At 35.6% G+C, this 16,275-nt stretch overlaps 1 protein-coding gene across 3 annotated transcripts in view; it reads right to left on the bottom strand.

The window, feature by feature from the left end:
* Positions 1-851: 851 nt before the first annotated feature.
* Positions 852-16,275, bottom strand: part of wwp2 (WW domain containing E3 ubiquitin protein ligase 2) — a 33,553-nt gene continuing 18,129 nt past the window's right edge. For 2 of the 3 annotated variants that reach the window (XM_056739632.1, XM_056739633.1), the window contains 13 exons: positions 15,267-15,348; positions 14,217-14,345; positions 13,523-13,601; positions 13,363-13,434; positions 11,530-11,622; positions 9,751-9,906; positions 9,524-9,657; positions 9,294-9,434; positions 4,301-4,421; positions 2,423-2,527; positions 2,245-2,341; positions 1,669-1,741; positions 852-1,573 (listed from right to left, as the gene is read on the bottom strand). In XM_056739632.1, coding sequence (XP_056595610.1) covers positions 1,474-1,573; positions 1,669-1,741; positions 2,245-2,341; positions 2,423-2,527; positions 4,301-4,421; positions 9,294-9,434; positions 9,524-9,657; positions 9,751-9,906; positions 11,530-11,622; positions 13,363-13,434; positions 13,523-13,601; positions 14,217-14,345; positions 15,267-15,348 — 1,382 coding nt within the window. In that variant the 3' untranslated portion in view covers positions 852-1,473. The remainder of the gene's footprint in view (positions 1,574-1,668; positions 1,742-2,244; positions 2,342-2,422; positions 2,528-4,300; positions 4,422-9,293; positions 9,435-9,523; positions 9,658-9,750; positions 9,907-11,529; positions 11,623-13,362; positions 13,435-13,522; positions 13,602-14,216; positions 14,346-15,266; positions 15,349-16,275) is intronic. The other variant, XM_056739634.1, reaches the window with a different exon arrangement.

Here is a 16,275-nt window from a genome sequence, read left to right as displayed (position 1 = left end):
CTTTAAACTCCATTTTAAACTCGAATACGCCTTTCAATGAATGAGTCAGTAACTCAGAAAAAGCTAAATTTCATGAAAGAAAAAACTTGAAAATACCACTTGACTTTCAGCATCACAATGTTAAGTAATGTGTAATGGAAAATAATCTCTGGTTGCGGATGTAACCTGCGTTCCCAAGATATATCCCTAAATATTTCTTAAACTTTCAACAGGGAAATGTCTTCTAAACGTTAACCTTATTAAAAAAAGTTCACCATACTAAAGCAAACATTTGATGGTTTAAAATGTCTCTCCTAAAGTTTAAAAGCTTTTTTTATTCAGGCCAATACCACCATTTTTTTCCATTTGTTGGTTTCTGCATTTTAATTCACAGTACTTCTACAAAGTATGTTGTCTCTGAAAAATCATGTCCTTTTTGTCACATCCATAATGCACGTTTTTCTCTTTTTTTAAACAGAAAAGAAAACTCTTACATAGATTAATATTTTCCTTATGTCTAGAGGTTTAGAGAAATATATACGGATGTTTCAATATATTGGTAACTAATATGTTCTCCGAGAGTTTATGTGGCATTCATCAAACACTGGAATATGCTTTTTAAGTACAATGAAAAAGTCTTAAATATCACAAGCTCGGAGAAAATTTGACTTCCATGTTCTCAGATTAGTTTAATAGAGAGGGGGGCATCAAAGTAGAAAAAAAACCTCATATTTTTCTCTTAAAAGCACTTCAATAAGTGCATGTATATAGGCCAAACGTGCCCATTTTGGGAAAACACTTTTTATATTTACCATAAATATTCAACAAAGTATTTGCCTTTGACTTCCTACTGTATATCATGAAAACAAACCTTAAGACATATATGAGTTTTGTTTATTTACCAGTCCATATTCTAACATTTGAATTTACTTTTGTTTGTTGATTTTTGCACCAACCCATTTCATCACAGTCCATGACATGATTTTATTTCAACTATGTACATCTTAACACAGCATGTCACAAAATAAAAATGTGATAGATGAACCCTTTTAAAGACAAGTATTTTCTCTAGCTCATATATACAATGTGATGACATATGCTCAGCGGTTTAGGATGTGTGTAGATTAAGTTCACTGCTGTTTAACTTATCATTGTAATGATTGTTTTGTGTCTCTTCACATAAGAGGAAATTTCTTCCATCTCGACAAATCATTTCAGCTGGGATTGAAAATGTAAAGCAATCAAACGCCTTATTATTTATACTTTTCGTTCTGCATAGAAATGTATGAAGTCTGAGCTGTAATTTAAGATGTTCGTTCCCTGAAGTGGCTTAAATGAACGTCATGAATCCGCTGTTGGTCAATCAGTGACTTCGAACTGACTGACACTACTGAAGAATATCCAGTCCACATTAGTGGTATTAATGTGATGCTATTAAAAAATTATGACATTGGTTAAATTATTATCTTGGTCCTATTCTATTCATTTAAATGGTCATTCTTGGCCAAAACCCTCCGTTTCCTCAATAGCAAACAGCAGTTTCTCTCTGAGTTGCTCCAGGTTTTTATAGGGTGGCAGATCCAGGCGATTAAAACTAGTAAATGAAGGCAGAAGGAATAAAACATTCATTAAAGTTTCTTTAAAAATATCTCTTTACTATTTGGATTAAGGTCAAAATATGAGCCTCACCAAGTGTGACTTCTGGGCAGCCAGGTTTCCTTCCCCACTTTGTCAATGCAGAACTTTTGTGGTCCGTTGCTTCCTATCAATGTTACAAAACACATGCTTTACTCTATAAAGCACTTTTCCTGCTGTTAAAGTCAACATCAGATACATTGTATGCTTTTATCAGTGCATGTTGTCAAAGAGTCTCTCTTTGTAAGCTCCTGTAATAAATTATAACTCGCTCGGACTCTTAATCTGCTGCTTCCTTCAGCTGATGTCACCAGGCGGATGTATTCAAACACTCTCGCGGACCAACACTGAAGAAGAACTTTCAACAAATAAAAGCTGAAGCTGATATAACTTCTGTACCGTTAGCCTCGGGGTGCGATTCGTTAAAAAGTCAAAGTGGGGGATGTTTTGAAAAGTATAAAGAAAATACATCACAAACCACATTGAGTTTACTGTATATAAAGTCCATTAGGCTAGTAAACACAGCTTGGGCTGCTCTTTTTGAACACAATCACTGTAACAAAAATGTGTGAAAACTTCATATTGTGGGGTTTATCTCTTGTATGATGTTAAGATTAACTGTAAATCTACCTATAAGTTCAGTAAAACCTCCAACCGGAAGCCGACACGTTCCGGTGACAAACTGTAGGAGGCGAATTCGCTTTTCATTGTCCATCTCCTTTACCACCTGTGGAACAAAAAAAAAGCAATATATGAAATACATATCATCTCTTGCAGAAAAGCACACAATGTTTACTGTGATATCTACCTGCCAGAACCATTGGATCTGTTTGCTGTTTTTAGTGTAATGTCGATAGATGGTGTTCTTTTGCCAGTCACTCAGATCAATCTCCTGCATCCCACATAGCATAAGCTGAAGGAAGACATGATCACACGCCATTAAGTAGATGCGAAAAATAGGCTCTATAAATGGTTAGTCCACAGTTATTTACAGTTCAGCTGTTTATTAAAGGGCCGCAATCCCAGAAAGTGCACTTTTAAATGTTTATCTACCTGTAACACACTGTAACTTTACAAATCCATCTATTCTTCTTTTTGTAATTTCCTTTAAACCACAACAGTGACAAAAAACAGGCTGTTGGCAATCCCCTTACAATCTGATGTCACATTGATTTATGCCTGCCCATGATCGCTCAAAGACTCCGCCTCAAGAGGGCGGAAAGTTTAATCTTCTGCCAGAGACATGCTGTCATGGTACATAAAACGAGGCCGGGAGGAGACCTTCCCGACTAGCAAGGGTTCGTCCCGCTGCGACCTCACAGGTCGGAGTTGTTAAAGATCAAAACTCCCTGGCGGAACGATGATGACTTCTCGTTAGATAAGAATTTACTTGTTTCGGATCGACAAACCAACATTCACAGATCCGTATCTCTGGTCCGAAAAGACTTAGAGAAACGAGTCAGGACTTGTTTGAAAGGTCTCCGCCAGGGCATTCGTACGTATCTGACCTCGAGTCGATGCGACCCCTACGTCGGTAGCTAGAGCTCTGGGTAGCCGGAAAGGTTAAAAATCTAATCTGGCCCGTCAGTATAGCATGGCTTTCGCAAAAAAGAATTATTCTCAAGAGTGGATCAGTACCAGCTATTCGCGATCAAGCTTCATCTCCGGAAGAAGTAAGTATTACACATCGTTTTTACATCACCTTTCTTAAATAATGTGTTTAACATGTTGGCGGCTGTTGTTTACATATTCATGGGTTAACCTGAGACATTGGTCCAAAGACAGGTCAGGTGCTATGTCTTAACATTAGTGGTAAAACGCATCGCCCCCATCGGCTCAGAAGACTTGTGACCGACATAATTTCTGTAAAGCTTATTCATTACAAAGAAAGAAAGTTATAGCAGTGTCTTTCTTATAGCAGTGTCTTTCTTGGTGAGTTCAATGTTTTCTTGTATGTACTAAGTGCGACAATACTTAGGATAGAAACAGAGTGTGCATTTGCAAGACAATGAAGTGACGCAGAAATTGCTACTCACAACATAACACTGATTTCTGATCTTTACATACCTGTCTGTCATATACAAGTCTATTAGTAATATTCATGCACATGATTAATCATCACTGGCCAACATTTCATACAGCAAATGGTCAGCATATGTTGTTCTATGTATGTTTTTGTCTTTTCCATTTAATTCGTATTTATGAACAAGGCATTAAGGTGATTTTTATTGCAGTTAGTTTATGGTTTTGGTTGGGCAAGGGTTAACAGACGTAATTGTGCATTCCGCAATATTGCTTGCCTAGATGTGATCATAGCAAATGTGTAAGCGCTCTGCCTCAGATTTGCATACGGGGAGGGGAGCAGAAGCTCATTTGCATTTAAAGAGACACATACAAAACGGCACATATTCCATTGCAGCCACAAATGGCCATGTTCAACATATTAATGAATGATAAGTGGTGTATTTTGAGCTGAAACTTTACAGAAACATTCTGGGGATACCACTGACTATTTTTAAATTGCAGAAAACCCCTGGATTTGCGGCCCTTTAAGTGATTTCACATACGCTTGTGTCTGTGTAGACTGTGTTGTTTATTTTATGTGTTTTGTTTTGATAAGCATCTATACAGTAAATGCAGTCCTTACTGGAAGACAATTTTGTTTGCTAAAAAAAAAAACACCCACTTCCAATTCTTTCTCATCAAAATAACGCAACCACTCCAACGGCACGACCTCGTTGAAGCCATCCAGGAAGGCCTTCGTTTGTTCCTCCACCCCTCGCATGAACCGCCAGTCTGTGAGCAGGCTACAAGAGAAACATGCCATTAGTTATAGCAACATTCAGTTTGGCTCTGAATAAATGACAAGACTAAATGACAAGACAAGCCTGAAGGTTTAAAGAATATTTTCCCGTTCAATATAAATTTAGCTGTATGGTAATTTTTTGGTATAATTTTTATAGCGACTGAAATTTATTTTGTTTTATTAACATCTGGATGGAACAGATGGATAAAGCCTTGCTGTGTGTACAATATTTTCTGTGCTTGGAGTTTGCTTCAAGTAAACAGTGCTTATTTTTTAGAAAATACACATTAAGTAAATTGTCTGAAATTTATTAGGTTTGCGGACATGTCGTGAACTTTACTGAGATAACTTGACAATCATATAGTTAATAAATGATATTCAGTGATGGTCATACTGTATTTTGGAAACAAAGTTGCATTTTTAATGAAGACAACAAGCCTTTTTTTAAAGTCTCTGTTAACTTTTCCAGAATGTTGAACATGAAAAAGTTCACCTTTTGAAAGCTATACCATGACAAGGGCTTGTTGCTGAATCATCGACAACTATTTTTTGAGTGAGTGTGCAGTAGTATTCCTTTTCATAAAGAGAAAGAACTCATATAAAATAACGTATACCTGTCAAAGTCTTGTTGCTGAAATGTTGGTATAAAGAAACTTAAGTGAGCATTAAAGGATGTTCCTTTTTCGTGAAGTCTTATCCTAACCTAGGATGAATGGTATGAATGTCACTCCTACCTTCTCTTTCTCTCTCATGTGTGTTTGTCTAAAACAAAGGTCCTTTGGGATAAGTGATGTAAGCAATAGCATACAGTAATTCAATACATAATTAACTAGCATGCAATTTCCACCCAAATTATGGAGCAGCTAAATCATTTTGTGGGCAACTTAAACATGACAGGCAAAAATAGATAATGTGATAATTCTTGTAGCGCTCCCTACAAACCTTTATTAAAGCAGCCCGACAAAAAAAGTGTTCTACACCAGTATCCTAGGAAGTCTACAATTTTGAATGATTGTACAATAAATCTCTCATAGATTTCATTAAATCAACTTCATATTTTGTCAGTCTAATCTAAAGGTCTTTGCCATGTGTAATTGTGACGCTTTTGAGTTTTTGTTCAGCGGTGTGTCCGTGAGAGCCAAATAAAGTTAGATTTTTCGCCATGAAACAAGAAGAACGTGATTGTTGTTCAAACTTCAAAACAGCATTCCCAACATGCATCAGGATGTGAGGGTCGGATAAAGCTGCTTGCAGAGAGTGGTCGGAATCTGTAACTGTGTGTATTTGAAAAAGGACGATTTGCCTCACCTGGATTTCTTAATTATTAGCTGTTAAAATGTTAAATGAGTCTACCAAATTTTATACAATTACTTAAAGTAGCGGGTGACCGCTGCTTTATTGACATTTTTCAGGTGGTGCAATATAGCAATTTTACCACACAATTTTCTAAAATTCATATAAGACATAAAAGTCTTGTGCAAACTTTCATGAGTTTTCAAGCATGTTTAGGCTCTCAAAAATGCAATTCCTTCAATCAATTTCACACATCATCTGTGCTCGGGCCATAATTAACAATTTCCCTTTATCTCATTTCTCTAAACTTCAAAGAAACATAGAATCATATAAATAACATATTAAAAGCGTGTTAATGTGCCTCAACCTGGTAATTTTTGACAGTAATCAGTTCCAAAAAGACACTGAAATGGTCATACAGTTTACTCATGAAGCCATATTTAAATCCTCATATCTCAAGGACTGACCCATATGGACTCTTATAAATGATTTTCCCAAAAAGAACAGTAGGTAATGCGAAAGAATCTAAAAGGTCATTAAGGTAACTCAAACACAAAAAATATCTTTGCTTCATTTTTTAGCTGTAACCATTGGCATAAAATGCAATAATGATTGCCTAAGACAACAGATTTTACCAAGAGATCTACTATGATTAAGTTACAAATGATTTGCTCATGGCGGCTGATTCTGGACTCTTAACTATACTCAATCTCCTTGATTTAAGTGCAGCCTTTGATGCCATCTCTCACCGGGTTCTTTTGAATAGGCTAACCTCTATATGAATCACTGATATTCCTTTAACCTGGTTTAGATCTTATTTTTGTAGTGCCTGAGACCGATCAGATACGCAATAACTAGTTATATTTCTTAAATATAACAACAACACCCGTCACCCAACCAGCAAGCTAGTCGCCAGGGGGTCTATCCCAATCTACAACTAACACCTAGGAGCAGGACCACATCTCTAGTGACCAGAGAAACCCACACCAAACCAAAGAACATTTTACTACCCAATGGAATGTATGGAGATGTACTCTCTTTATTCACTTTGGGGATAGACATACAATCCTAAATACATCTATGTAGAAATGTACATATATTCATTTATAACCTTTCCATGTATTGATGTTCTTATTGTTATGCCTGTCTTAAACATTAATCCAAAGTAGTTTGAATGAATGAGTGTATAAATACTAGAATTATTATATTTTTGTAGTAGCTCAGTTAACCAAGATGATATGTAGATCATGTTTGTTGTCTATTAGGCGCATTTGTGATTTCCTTAAAGTTAATGTTTTTTGTGTTTTGGTAAATCTTTTCATATTAGTTTTAACAAACTCTTAGAAGTTTACTTCATGAACATCCAATCAGCTTCCAAATGCAAAACACCATGTTGGAAGACAAATACAATCTCCTGATTGGGTCAGTCACATCTGTTTGCTTTTGTCTTAAAAGAGACCGAAGTCTCTTCCGTTTGCTGGCCGTTCTTTCTCTACTCTCTCTTCTTGCATTTTTTGTTAAGGCTATTGATCTTCTGAATATCAAATACTTCCATAAATCCATGCTATGTTCTTCTCTCTGCTTCCACTTTAACCTTCTTCCAATGCTAGGTAATAAAGTTTTATTTCAAACGTGATGTTGTTTGTAGTTCATGCTCATAAGTCCCTAAACATGCATATTCTTGCTACCTACTCGTAATGCTAAGTGATTTTCGCAAATCATGAATTTTATCCAGATAAGTAAAATTGATAATAATCAATTAAATTCATTCCAATTTGGGTTGATATGGGTTTCCCTTACAAAGGGTGGTGGAGAATATATAACTTATAATTGTGATCAAAGCTCATAATAATTCTTACAAATTTGGTGAAGAATAGTGTTAAAATAATACTGTTCCTTATTGAATCCCCAACATTTTTCTGGCTGCACTTAATTTGTTGAACTTAAACATTCTAGATCATGCTCTTCACTTGTTTCCATCAGTGTTCCCCAAGGCTCTGTTTTGGGGCCTCATTTATTTATAATTTACCCATTACCACTTGGTAGTATTTTTAGGAAATTTGGAATCAACTTTTAATGATACGAGGATGACACCCAGCTCTATTTGTCTGCGAGGCTTTACTCAGCTTTTCCATTAACCTCTTTTTTGGAACGTCTAGATGAGATCGAATCCTGTTTTTTTTGTGCAACTTTCTCAAGCAAAATGGTGATAAAACAGAAATTATTTTGGTCGGTACCAAACGTAATTTGTCAAAATATGTTAATTTCTCAATGGCTATTGACACCTCTACAATCTCTCCATCTTGTCAAGTTAGGAGCCTGGGTGTCATCCTCGAGAGTAGGTTGTCATATGAGACACATATTAATAATGTTACTCGATCTGCTTATTTTCACATGCGGAACAACAGTCGTCTCAGTCCATTTCTTACACCACTGCTACAGCTTGTAAATGCTTTGGTCACCTGGCGTATCTATTAATGTAATTCTCTCTTGTTTGGGTTGCCTCAAAAACTTCTTAACAAACTTCAGTTGGTCCAGAATTCAGTCGCACGGATAATTACAAGAACATCTTCAATAGAACACCAATTTTGTTTTAACTACCCTTGCTTCCTATTAAATATTGCATAGATTACAAGATTGTGCTTTTTACTTTTAAAGCTATTCACAATCTTGCTCCATCATATCTTTCTGACATTTTAAAAATGTGTATTCCTGGTTGTACTCTTAGGTCCTCTGCGTCACTGTTTCTTCCTATACCTGTTGTTCGCCTAACCACCATGTGGTCTAGAGCATTCAATTTTGCTGCACCTTGTCTTTGGAACTCCCTTTCACAATACATACGTAACGTGACTTTGATTGTATCACTACTTTTAAATCACGTCTGAAAACAAACCTTTCTAGATAAGCTTTTCCTGATTTATTTTATTGTATGATTATTTGTTGCTAAACTGATGTTGTTGATTTTATTTGTATTTTTTAATTCTTGCTGAATCAATGTTGTCGATTTTATTTTATATTTTACTTTTATTATTGAGTTGTAAGGTGTCCTTGTGTGTTTTGAAAGGCGCCTCTATATAAAACGCATCATTATTATTATTGTTACTAATCGCTGTGAAAAAATGAAATAATGATGCTGGTGTATTTCGCATGTCATTTTCCCCAATTCTTATTTGGCTTAAAATTTAGAGTGAAAATCGTAATTTTTATACCCCTCTAGAAAATTGCTCTATATATTCATCCATGACCTTTAATATTTTGGCTTTCATCACTTCAGGTGTTTGTCATGCTTCTGTAAAGATATACAAAATATTCGAGCTGGAGAAATATAGAAAGTTTGGTTGATTTGACAAGGAATGACCCTACTGATTCTAGGTAAACCTTTCTGCATACTGTCCTGAACCAAGCATATTCTTTTGTTCCTGGACTGTGACTATTTTTTTCTGAACATCCCTTTGGATAAAAGGTGCCTGCTAAAAAACAGTTAACCAAAAAAAAACCAAGAGTGGGTAAATGATGGGAGAATTGACATTGCTATTGCCAATACTATCATCAATGTAATGTAAACATTTAGCAGCAGTACCCGATATACTCCTCTTTGTTGTCCTGAGCGACTAGTTCATTCTCTCCATCATTCTTTAGCTGGTGTGTCGTCACCTTGCCCAAAATCTCCATGTCCTGAGCGAAGTACAGCTCAACTCCACACTCTTCCAGATCATTCTCTCTGTCAGCAGACATCAGTGTCAGCATTATGTCACACACAGTCCGCAATTACATCCACACCGGACCAAGCACTGCAGGATTGATACTCACTTGACCCACATGATGGAGTTGTAAAATTCAGGGTCGATAGATTCCAAGTCTTTTAAAGTGGGTTTCTTGTTGAGCATGCGTTTGTAGAAGGGTAAAGTGAAGCCAGTGTCAATGAACTTCCCATGGTACAACGCCTGAAAAGATACCCAACAGCACTGCTCATTTGTATGCATTATTCACTCATACAAGATACACATGGCTGATAAGGCAAATTTCACTATTGTTACCATGGCAATGAAGCGTCCAATGAAGCGAAAGTATGTGAGGTGGTCAGGGTTGATTGAGGATGCAGGGTTGATTTGTAGACAGTAGTTGTTTTTACCGGCGTATTCAAACAGACAGTACATGGGGTTTAACACCTCATGAGACAGCAAGAAAAACCACTCCCTAAAAAGAGAATAAAGAAAGTGAGACATCAGTACCATCATATTTTATTGGCAGGTATTAAATAACTTTCTAAAATATCTGTATAAACCGTCTTAACAAATTTGCTTTAAAAATATGCAGTATATATAAAAAAAAATCATTACAGGTATATTTACATCACTCATGAATGACCTGTAACTCTAATCAAAACTTTCCAAACAACTGGTGGGATCCTGCAGCTTCTTTAAAAGCCGGTTGTGGATTCTTTTCATTTAGTGATTTTTATGATCAAGTCAGTCTCTAATGCTGCACTACAAACTTGACCATTTTAATACGAAGTCATAATAAAAATAGTAAAAGATTCTAATAAAATGTTTTAGCAATTGGTTTGACATTCTCTCTCGTCACTTTAAACTGGCATGACGTGTCTGTACGGCCAACAGAGGTACATTTTAGGTGAAAAGTGATGTCCAACTTTAAAAAAAGAACAAAGACAAGAATTTTACAAATATATTAATATATATATGATATATGAAGGATTTTGTATGCCAGTTGCACAGAGCAGCTACTGTTGCTACAGTATAATTCTCACAGCAGATGTAATATAACAACATACACACCAATGATAAGGGTAATCGGGCATGTTTCAGTGAAGCACAACATTGCAATATTGTAAAAAAATGCTATAGAAATCATTTTAATTTGAGTTAAATAAGGCAAGACAAGACAAAAGTATGTATATGATTGGTTGTTTCTTGTTCAATTCTCTCCTTTCATTCACTATTGCCAAAGCAGCTCTAAATCTTTACGGTATGCTACTGTATGGTTAAAGCAACTGAAAACGTATATCTTAAATCCTTTTAAAATACAAGTACAGATGTCTAAATAAGGCTGGGTAAAAAGTTTGAGAATTGTACAATAAAGATTCATTTACATTTTTGCTAACAACTCTGAAAATGCTAGGAATTATAATCTTTTGTCTGAATATTTAGGAAAAGCATCAACATGTAAAAGAATAACAAAAACTGCAAGGATCCTTAAAAAAGAAATAAATTGCTCAAGTAAATTCTTAATTCTTATTTTTTTTCTTAAAAAAAAATGCTTTTCTTTTCATCATGAATTCATTGGTTAGTTTGAAACAATATGATTTTTATTTTGAATAGTTAAGAGGTGTTCATGTATTTTCCAAATAAATCACCAAATTTTGACCAAATTAAGCTTGTTTATTTTAGATATTATGAAAATAAAAGCGTCACATGAACAAGCAATGAACATGAATAAACACCTACACACAGCAAATCATAACTGACCCATGATGATGGAGTTAAGAGGGAGGGGAAGAAATAAACATGGGGACCATGATTGGGAGGATAAGAAGAGGGTTGAGGCTTGTCACATGACAGGACGATGCAGACACCTCCAGACATCACGTCCGTGGTTCTACCCTGTGGTAGAACAGCATGACGTAACCTACCATAGGGTAAAACCACTGACACGACGCAGGAAGACAGACACAGACAGAGGACGACGACACTGAAGTCCAGACACCAAACAAGCAGAGTCACACCAAACATCTCCCCGAACCCAAACATTAAGCACAAGTAATTGATCAAGATGACTGAGAGGTCCTGATGATAAACTTGCCTGGCTATTCCTCCATAATCCAGACCCTCTTCTCCTCTCATTATGATGTACAGCCTCCGACGGAGATCATACGGCTTCATATTCATGATCTGAGAGGAAACAGGGTGATACACATTATTATTTAAACTGGAAAAAAAAGGTTCTGAACAGCACGTGGATTACAAAAACATATTCAAAATGCAAGACAGTATATTATGCAAATCAAAATCTGCTGAGGGGTCATTAAATGTTACAAATCATGCAAAAATGTAACATCTTTTAATGAAAACAACATTTTATCAATAAACTAATAATTTTATTAACTTTGATAACTGCCTTAATCTTTTAAACAACTAAAAAGATGAAGATGAATGCAGATCAGTACTCCCCTGGACCGCTGCTTCTCGTAAATACTTCTGTCCATTACACACATTATTTTCTTTTGACAGACATTATTGTCATGACATTTAAATGATAATTTTAAAAACGATAATCACAAGGTAATCATTATTTCTTAGCCAGCAAGTATTCAATGAAGTGATATACAGTGCGATTTCAATGTATTTAGCTCTAATTAGTCCAACTTATAACCATTTTGAGTAATTATAAAATGATTATGAAAATTATAAAATACAATAAATGTAAAAAAATACCGTAGTAGGTAAAATTAAAATGGTAGTCAACTCTTTGCTTTACAACATTCTTCAAAATATCTAATTTTGTGTTCAACAGAACAAAAAAAACTAAGCAATAATTTTAATTATGTTTCAGAGTAATTTATACAGGTTTGGAACAACTTGAGGTTGAGTAAATGACAGAATTTTCCTTTATGGGTGGAGTATCTGCCACAAAAAAGACAATCGCTGCATCCGGAATAGCATACTGTGAAGGTATGTCCTGAATTTGAATAAATACTTACCTATCTACTGTTAAATCATAACATTCTATAATGTATGAGTGGGGGTAGTATGAATATGTTTCGGACATAACGCATCAGCCATGTTTTATTGTCATGTTACCAGTATGGTCTTTGACCTGCTGTATGATGTTTTCAGAACAACCTAGAGTATACGTAGGCGTTGTTAAAAACACGATATAGTCCAGAGAAATTCAATTATCAGTACTTAAAAAAAAATGGACATTTGCTTATATAGTTTATCGCTTTTTGTATTCGATTAACTTTTGAATTTGACCATTGCTCAGCTCACGTGGCATCATGGGATAGATTAGTGTCCATCCAACTCACATGCACAGATCTTGGCGGAATGCGTTAACAATTAGTTAATGCATTAGCTAACATGATCTTACAATGATCAATTCTTCAGTCTTTACTGAAACATTTTTTTTAATCAAACATTGTGTCTGTTAACATTAGTTAATGCGTCCTGAACCAACATGAAATAACAGAAATCTATTGACATTAACTAACATAAAAAAAGATTAAAAAGTGCTGAAAAGCAAATTTGTTAATTGTTAGCTAATGCATTTACCACTGTTAACAAATAGCACCTTATTGTAAAGTGTTACCATAAAATAGTTTTTAAATTATTGTTACATTACTACCCCTTAGCAGAATTTAAATTATGTGTGCAAATCTACAATAAATTGAATAGCAATTAATAAAACTTTATCAAAATGTTTGTGCGATTACAATGTTTGATTTGTAATTGTTGGATATGATAAATAAAGCTAAGACGTCTGTGTGGAGGGACCAGCCACATCATTTTATAGGGGCAGTTCAGAGATTTATAGATTTTTGCCTTTATAGCACCGGTAATACCATACCAGTTGCCCTATTTGTGGACCGTGTGCGATTATGCTTTTATATGACCCCCTCGACCATTACTTACCTGTTGAAATGAGTCCTCAAAGAGCGTCTGTCGTGACACAGAGATTTTCACATGACTGGGCAGAGCATTGGACTGTTCAGAGACGGACAAAATATAAAGCAATAAGCATCTGCAAAAAATGGCACTAAAAGAGTACAGACAAGCAATTCACACAACTCACGTGACACAAGAAGCGGAACTGATGATATTTCCACCTGAAGCTGCGATCGTACGCACCCGGAGAACCGCCCTGCCGCGAACTACACAGAGGAGAGATGGAAAACAAGTCAAAGCACTGTGAAAAAGTCTGAAATAATATATTTCATAAATGTGAAACATCAGACGCTGGCACACATTTCATATGTGTAACATCAGATCCTATAAACACACATGAGCAAAGACAGGACAGATAACACAGCATTCAGCTATACAAATTAAGACATTTCCTGTTTACCGCTGTATATCAGATAAATAAAGAAATAGGGGAAAAAACAGAGAAAAAACAGAAAACAAACAAAAAGTTGTATGAAATAACATAATAAAATAAAATAATAATAAATATTTATATACATGACTTGTGAATGCTTGTGGCGTATTGGTTAAAGACCTGAGCTAGTAAACCGCAAGATGTTTAGGGTACTGACGTGATTAATCAATATTATATTTATAATCTTTCCTATAAATCACACAAATCCAAGTAAAAAAACAATATATAATTTAACCATACCATACAGCAAAGGCATTATATCTACCACCTAGCCAGTAAAGCACTTATTTAAACATTTCTTGGGACATATATCTGTCACAGTGAAAACCTCTTCCCTTCATAAAAAAACAAAACAGGCGACCTGAGCTTCGGGGTGTGTGATTTTTACCCTGACTCAAAGCCTGGCCGGGGGTCTTTAAAGGTGGTGGTGCGAGAATTGTGGTCCACAAAGTATCGCACCCCCTCTGCCGTGTACTTCATCTCCCAGCCGGGGGGCAGGGGTGGCTCCTGGATCATCCTGCAACAGGAGGAGGGCAGTAAGAGCAGCGCTACCTGCTGAATGCTACATACATAATGTCTGACATGGGGTATGCTATAAAATCTTATCGCATGTATGACTCCCTGAAGACTAAATGTCAAAATCCAAAAGTAAATATCCAAAACACAATGTAAAAAAGTAAAAGTAACGAAACAAATAAAAAATGATTTGCCTTTAGAGGGTTTTGATTATAATTGGTGAAGGAATTCACGGAGAGACATCATATAATCAAACACAAACCCCCCATTATAGAATTTCTCCAAATATCTTCGTTTGTGTTCCACAGAAGAATGTCCTAAACATGTAATGAGGGTGCATAATGATCACTGAATTTTTCTTTCACTTTAAAAGCAAACATAAACTAAAGTTAAAACTTAATGAGTTTCGGCACACTCTGGAGGCTGGAATACACTACAGTATATGACTTTTAAAAATGATTTATTTTAATTATTTGACATAAAATTTAAAACATAATATAAACAAGCCCAAAAGACCAATTTATTCACATTTAAAACTGTTGAGAATAACATACACAAAATAACTTATTTCCTTTGTGGTCCTCGGAACAGATAAAAACACTAGACATCATGCCCTTGTAGACTTTTTTAAAGTTTCCAGGGAAACACAGGGCATCACAGACTACGCGATAACATCATCAGACTAGACTTACTGCAACAAGTCCAGACTGAAAATCTGGGCAAAATCTAAGCAAAAGTCTTGTAGTGTATTCCAGCCTTAAGAATTTGGACTGTTATGCATTGAAGTATCAGACTTCCAGTCATGTTATAACTTAAGCTTGCACTGTTATCACAATGTGAACACCCGCTGACTTCGTTCTAACATACTCCACCAGTCTCTTGATCATTTGCAATGGACCGTGTGACAAGAAAACAAAATTACCCTTGGGTTCGAGGATCCTCCCACTGTGTAGTTCGAGTGTTGTGATTGACGTAATAAACTCTGCCATTGTCCTGACGTTTCTCTGATGGGGAAAAACAAGTATGGTCAAAGTATGGTTAGTTTTAACACAAGCACTGGACTTACAGCTTACAGTCAGTCGCTAAGCAGGGCTATTCTATTTTAGTAGATCAAAACCTCTTGTCCATTTCTGCCAAGCTCAAAACCAGACATGAGAAAAATATGAGCAAGTCTCCACTTTTGTTTTCAGGCCCAAAAATGAAAATGTCACAATGACATCAAAATGGCATTATGTCTCTTGAATCATGGAGAAGTATGCCTTTCATGAATCTCAACAAGGACAAGTTAGAGAGGTAAGTGTAACTTAGCATAACAGTATGGTTGTTCAATAAAGTTGACAAATAAGACAAACTCTGAGCTACATGGTTGAAGCAGAGAATTGATTGAAAACTTTCTTCTTTTGTGCTCCATGGAAAAAGTAATACTGTAGCACACAGGTTAATCCCACACCCCAAAATACCTTTCTACAATTTACAGTTGAACTGGGTTTACCAGAACAAACACTGAAAGAGACGCTGAGTATAGCAAAGTATCGACGAGTGACAAAGAACAGATGGAAGAAATTAAAGAATAAAAAAAGGTCCATATGCAGAAGTGCTGTATATTCATACCCCTCACCCTTCACATCTATATTCAGCATGTGGTGTGGTTTTAGTCATCGCTGTCTGACATCTTGTTCGTATTAACAGTCGCATTTGGAGCACACAGTAGCACTTTACTTTCTCGGTTTTTTACTGACTCACCATGAGAGATGATTCTCAGCTTCATGTCTCACATTACCGACAAAATATACTAGACAGATTTTTTAATTTAATTACCACATATGATATTTTTTATGGATTGTGTAAGATTTTTTATTAAAAAGCTCAATCGATCAATCTATCAAACAATCACAAGAGATCAAAAAAAATACTTTTTAAGCATTCTTTAG

Source organism: Triplophysa dalaica, chromosome 24, assembly GCF_015846415.1.
Source record: "Triplophysa dalaica isolate WHDGS20190420 chromosome 24, ASM1584641v1, whole genome shotgun sequence".
NCBI lineage: Eukaryota > Metazoa > Chordata > Actinopteri > Cypriniformes > Nemacheilidae > Triplophysa > Triplophysa dalaica.
The sequence above is the reverse complement of the archived record's forward strand: the minus strand, read 5'-3'. Positions and strand labels throughout refer to the sequence as shown.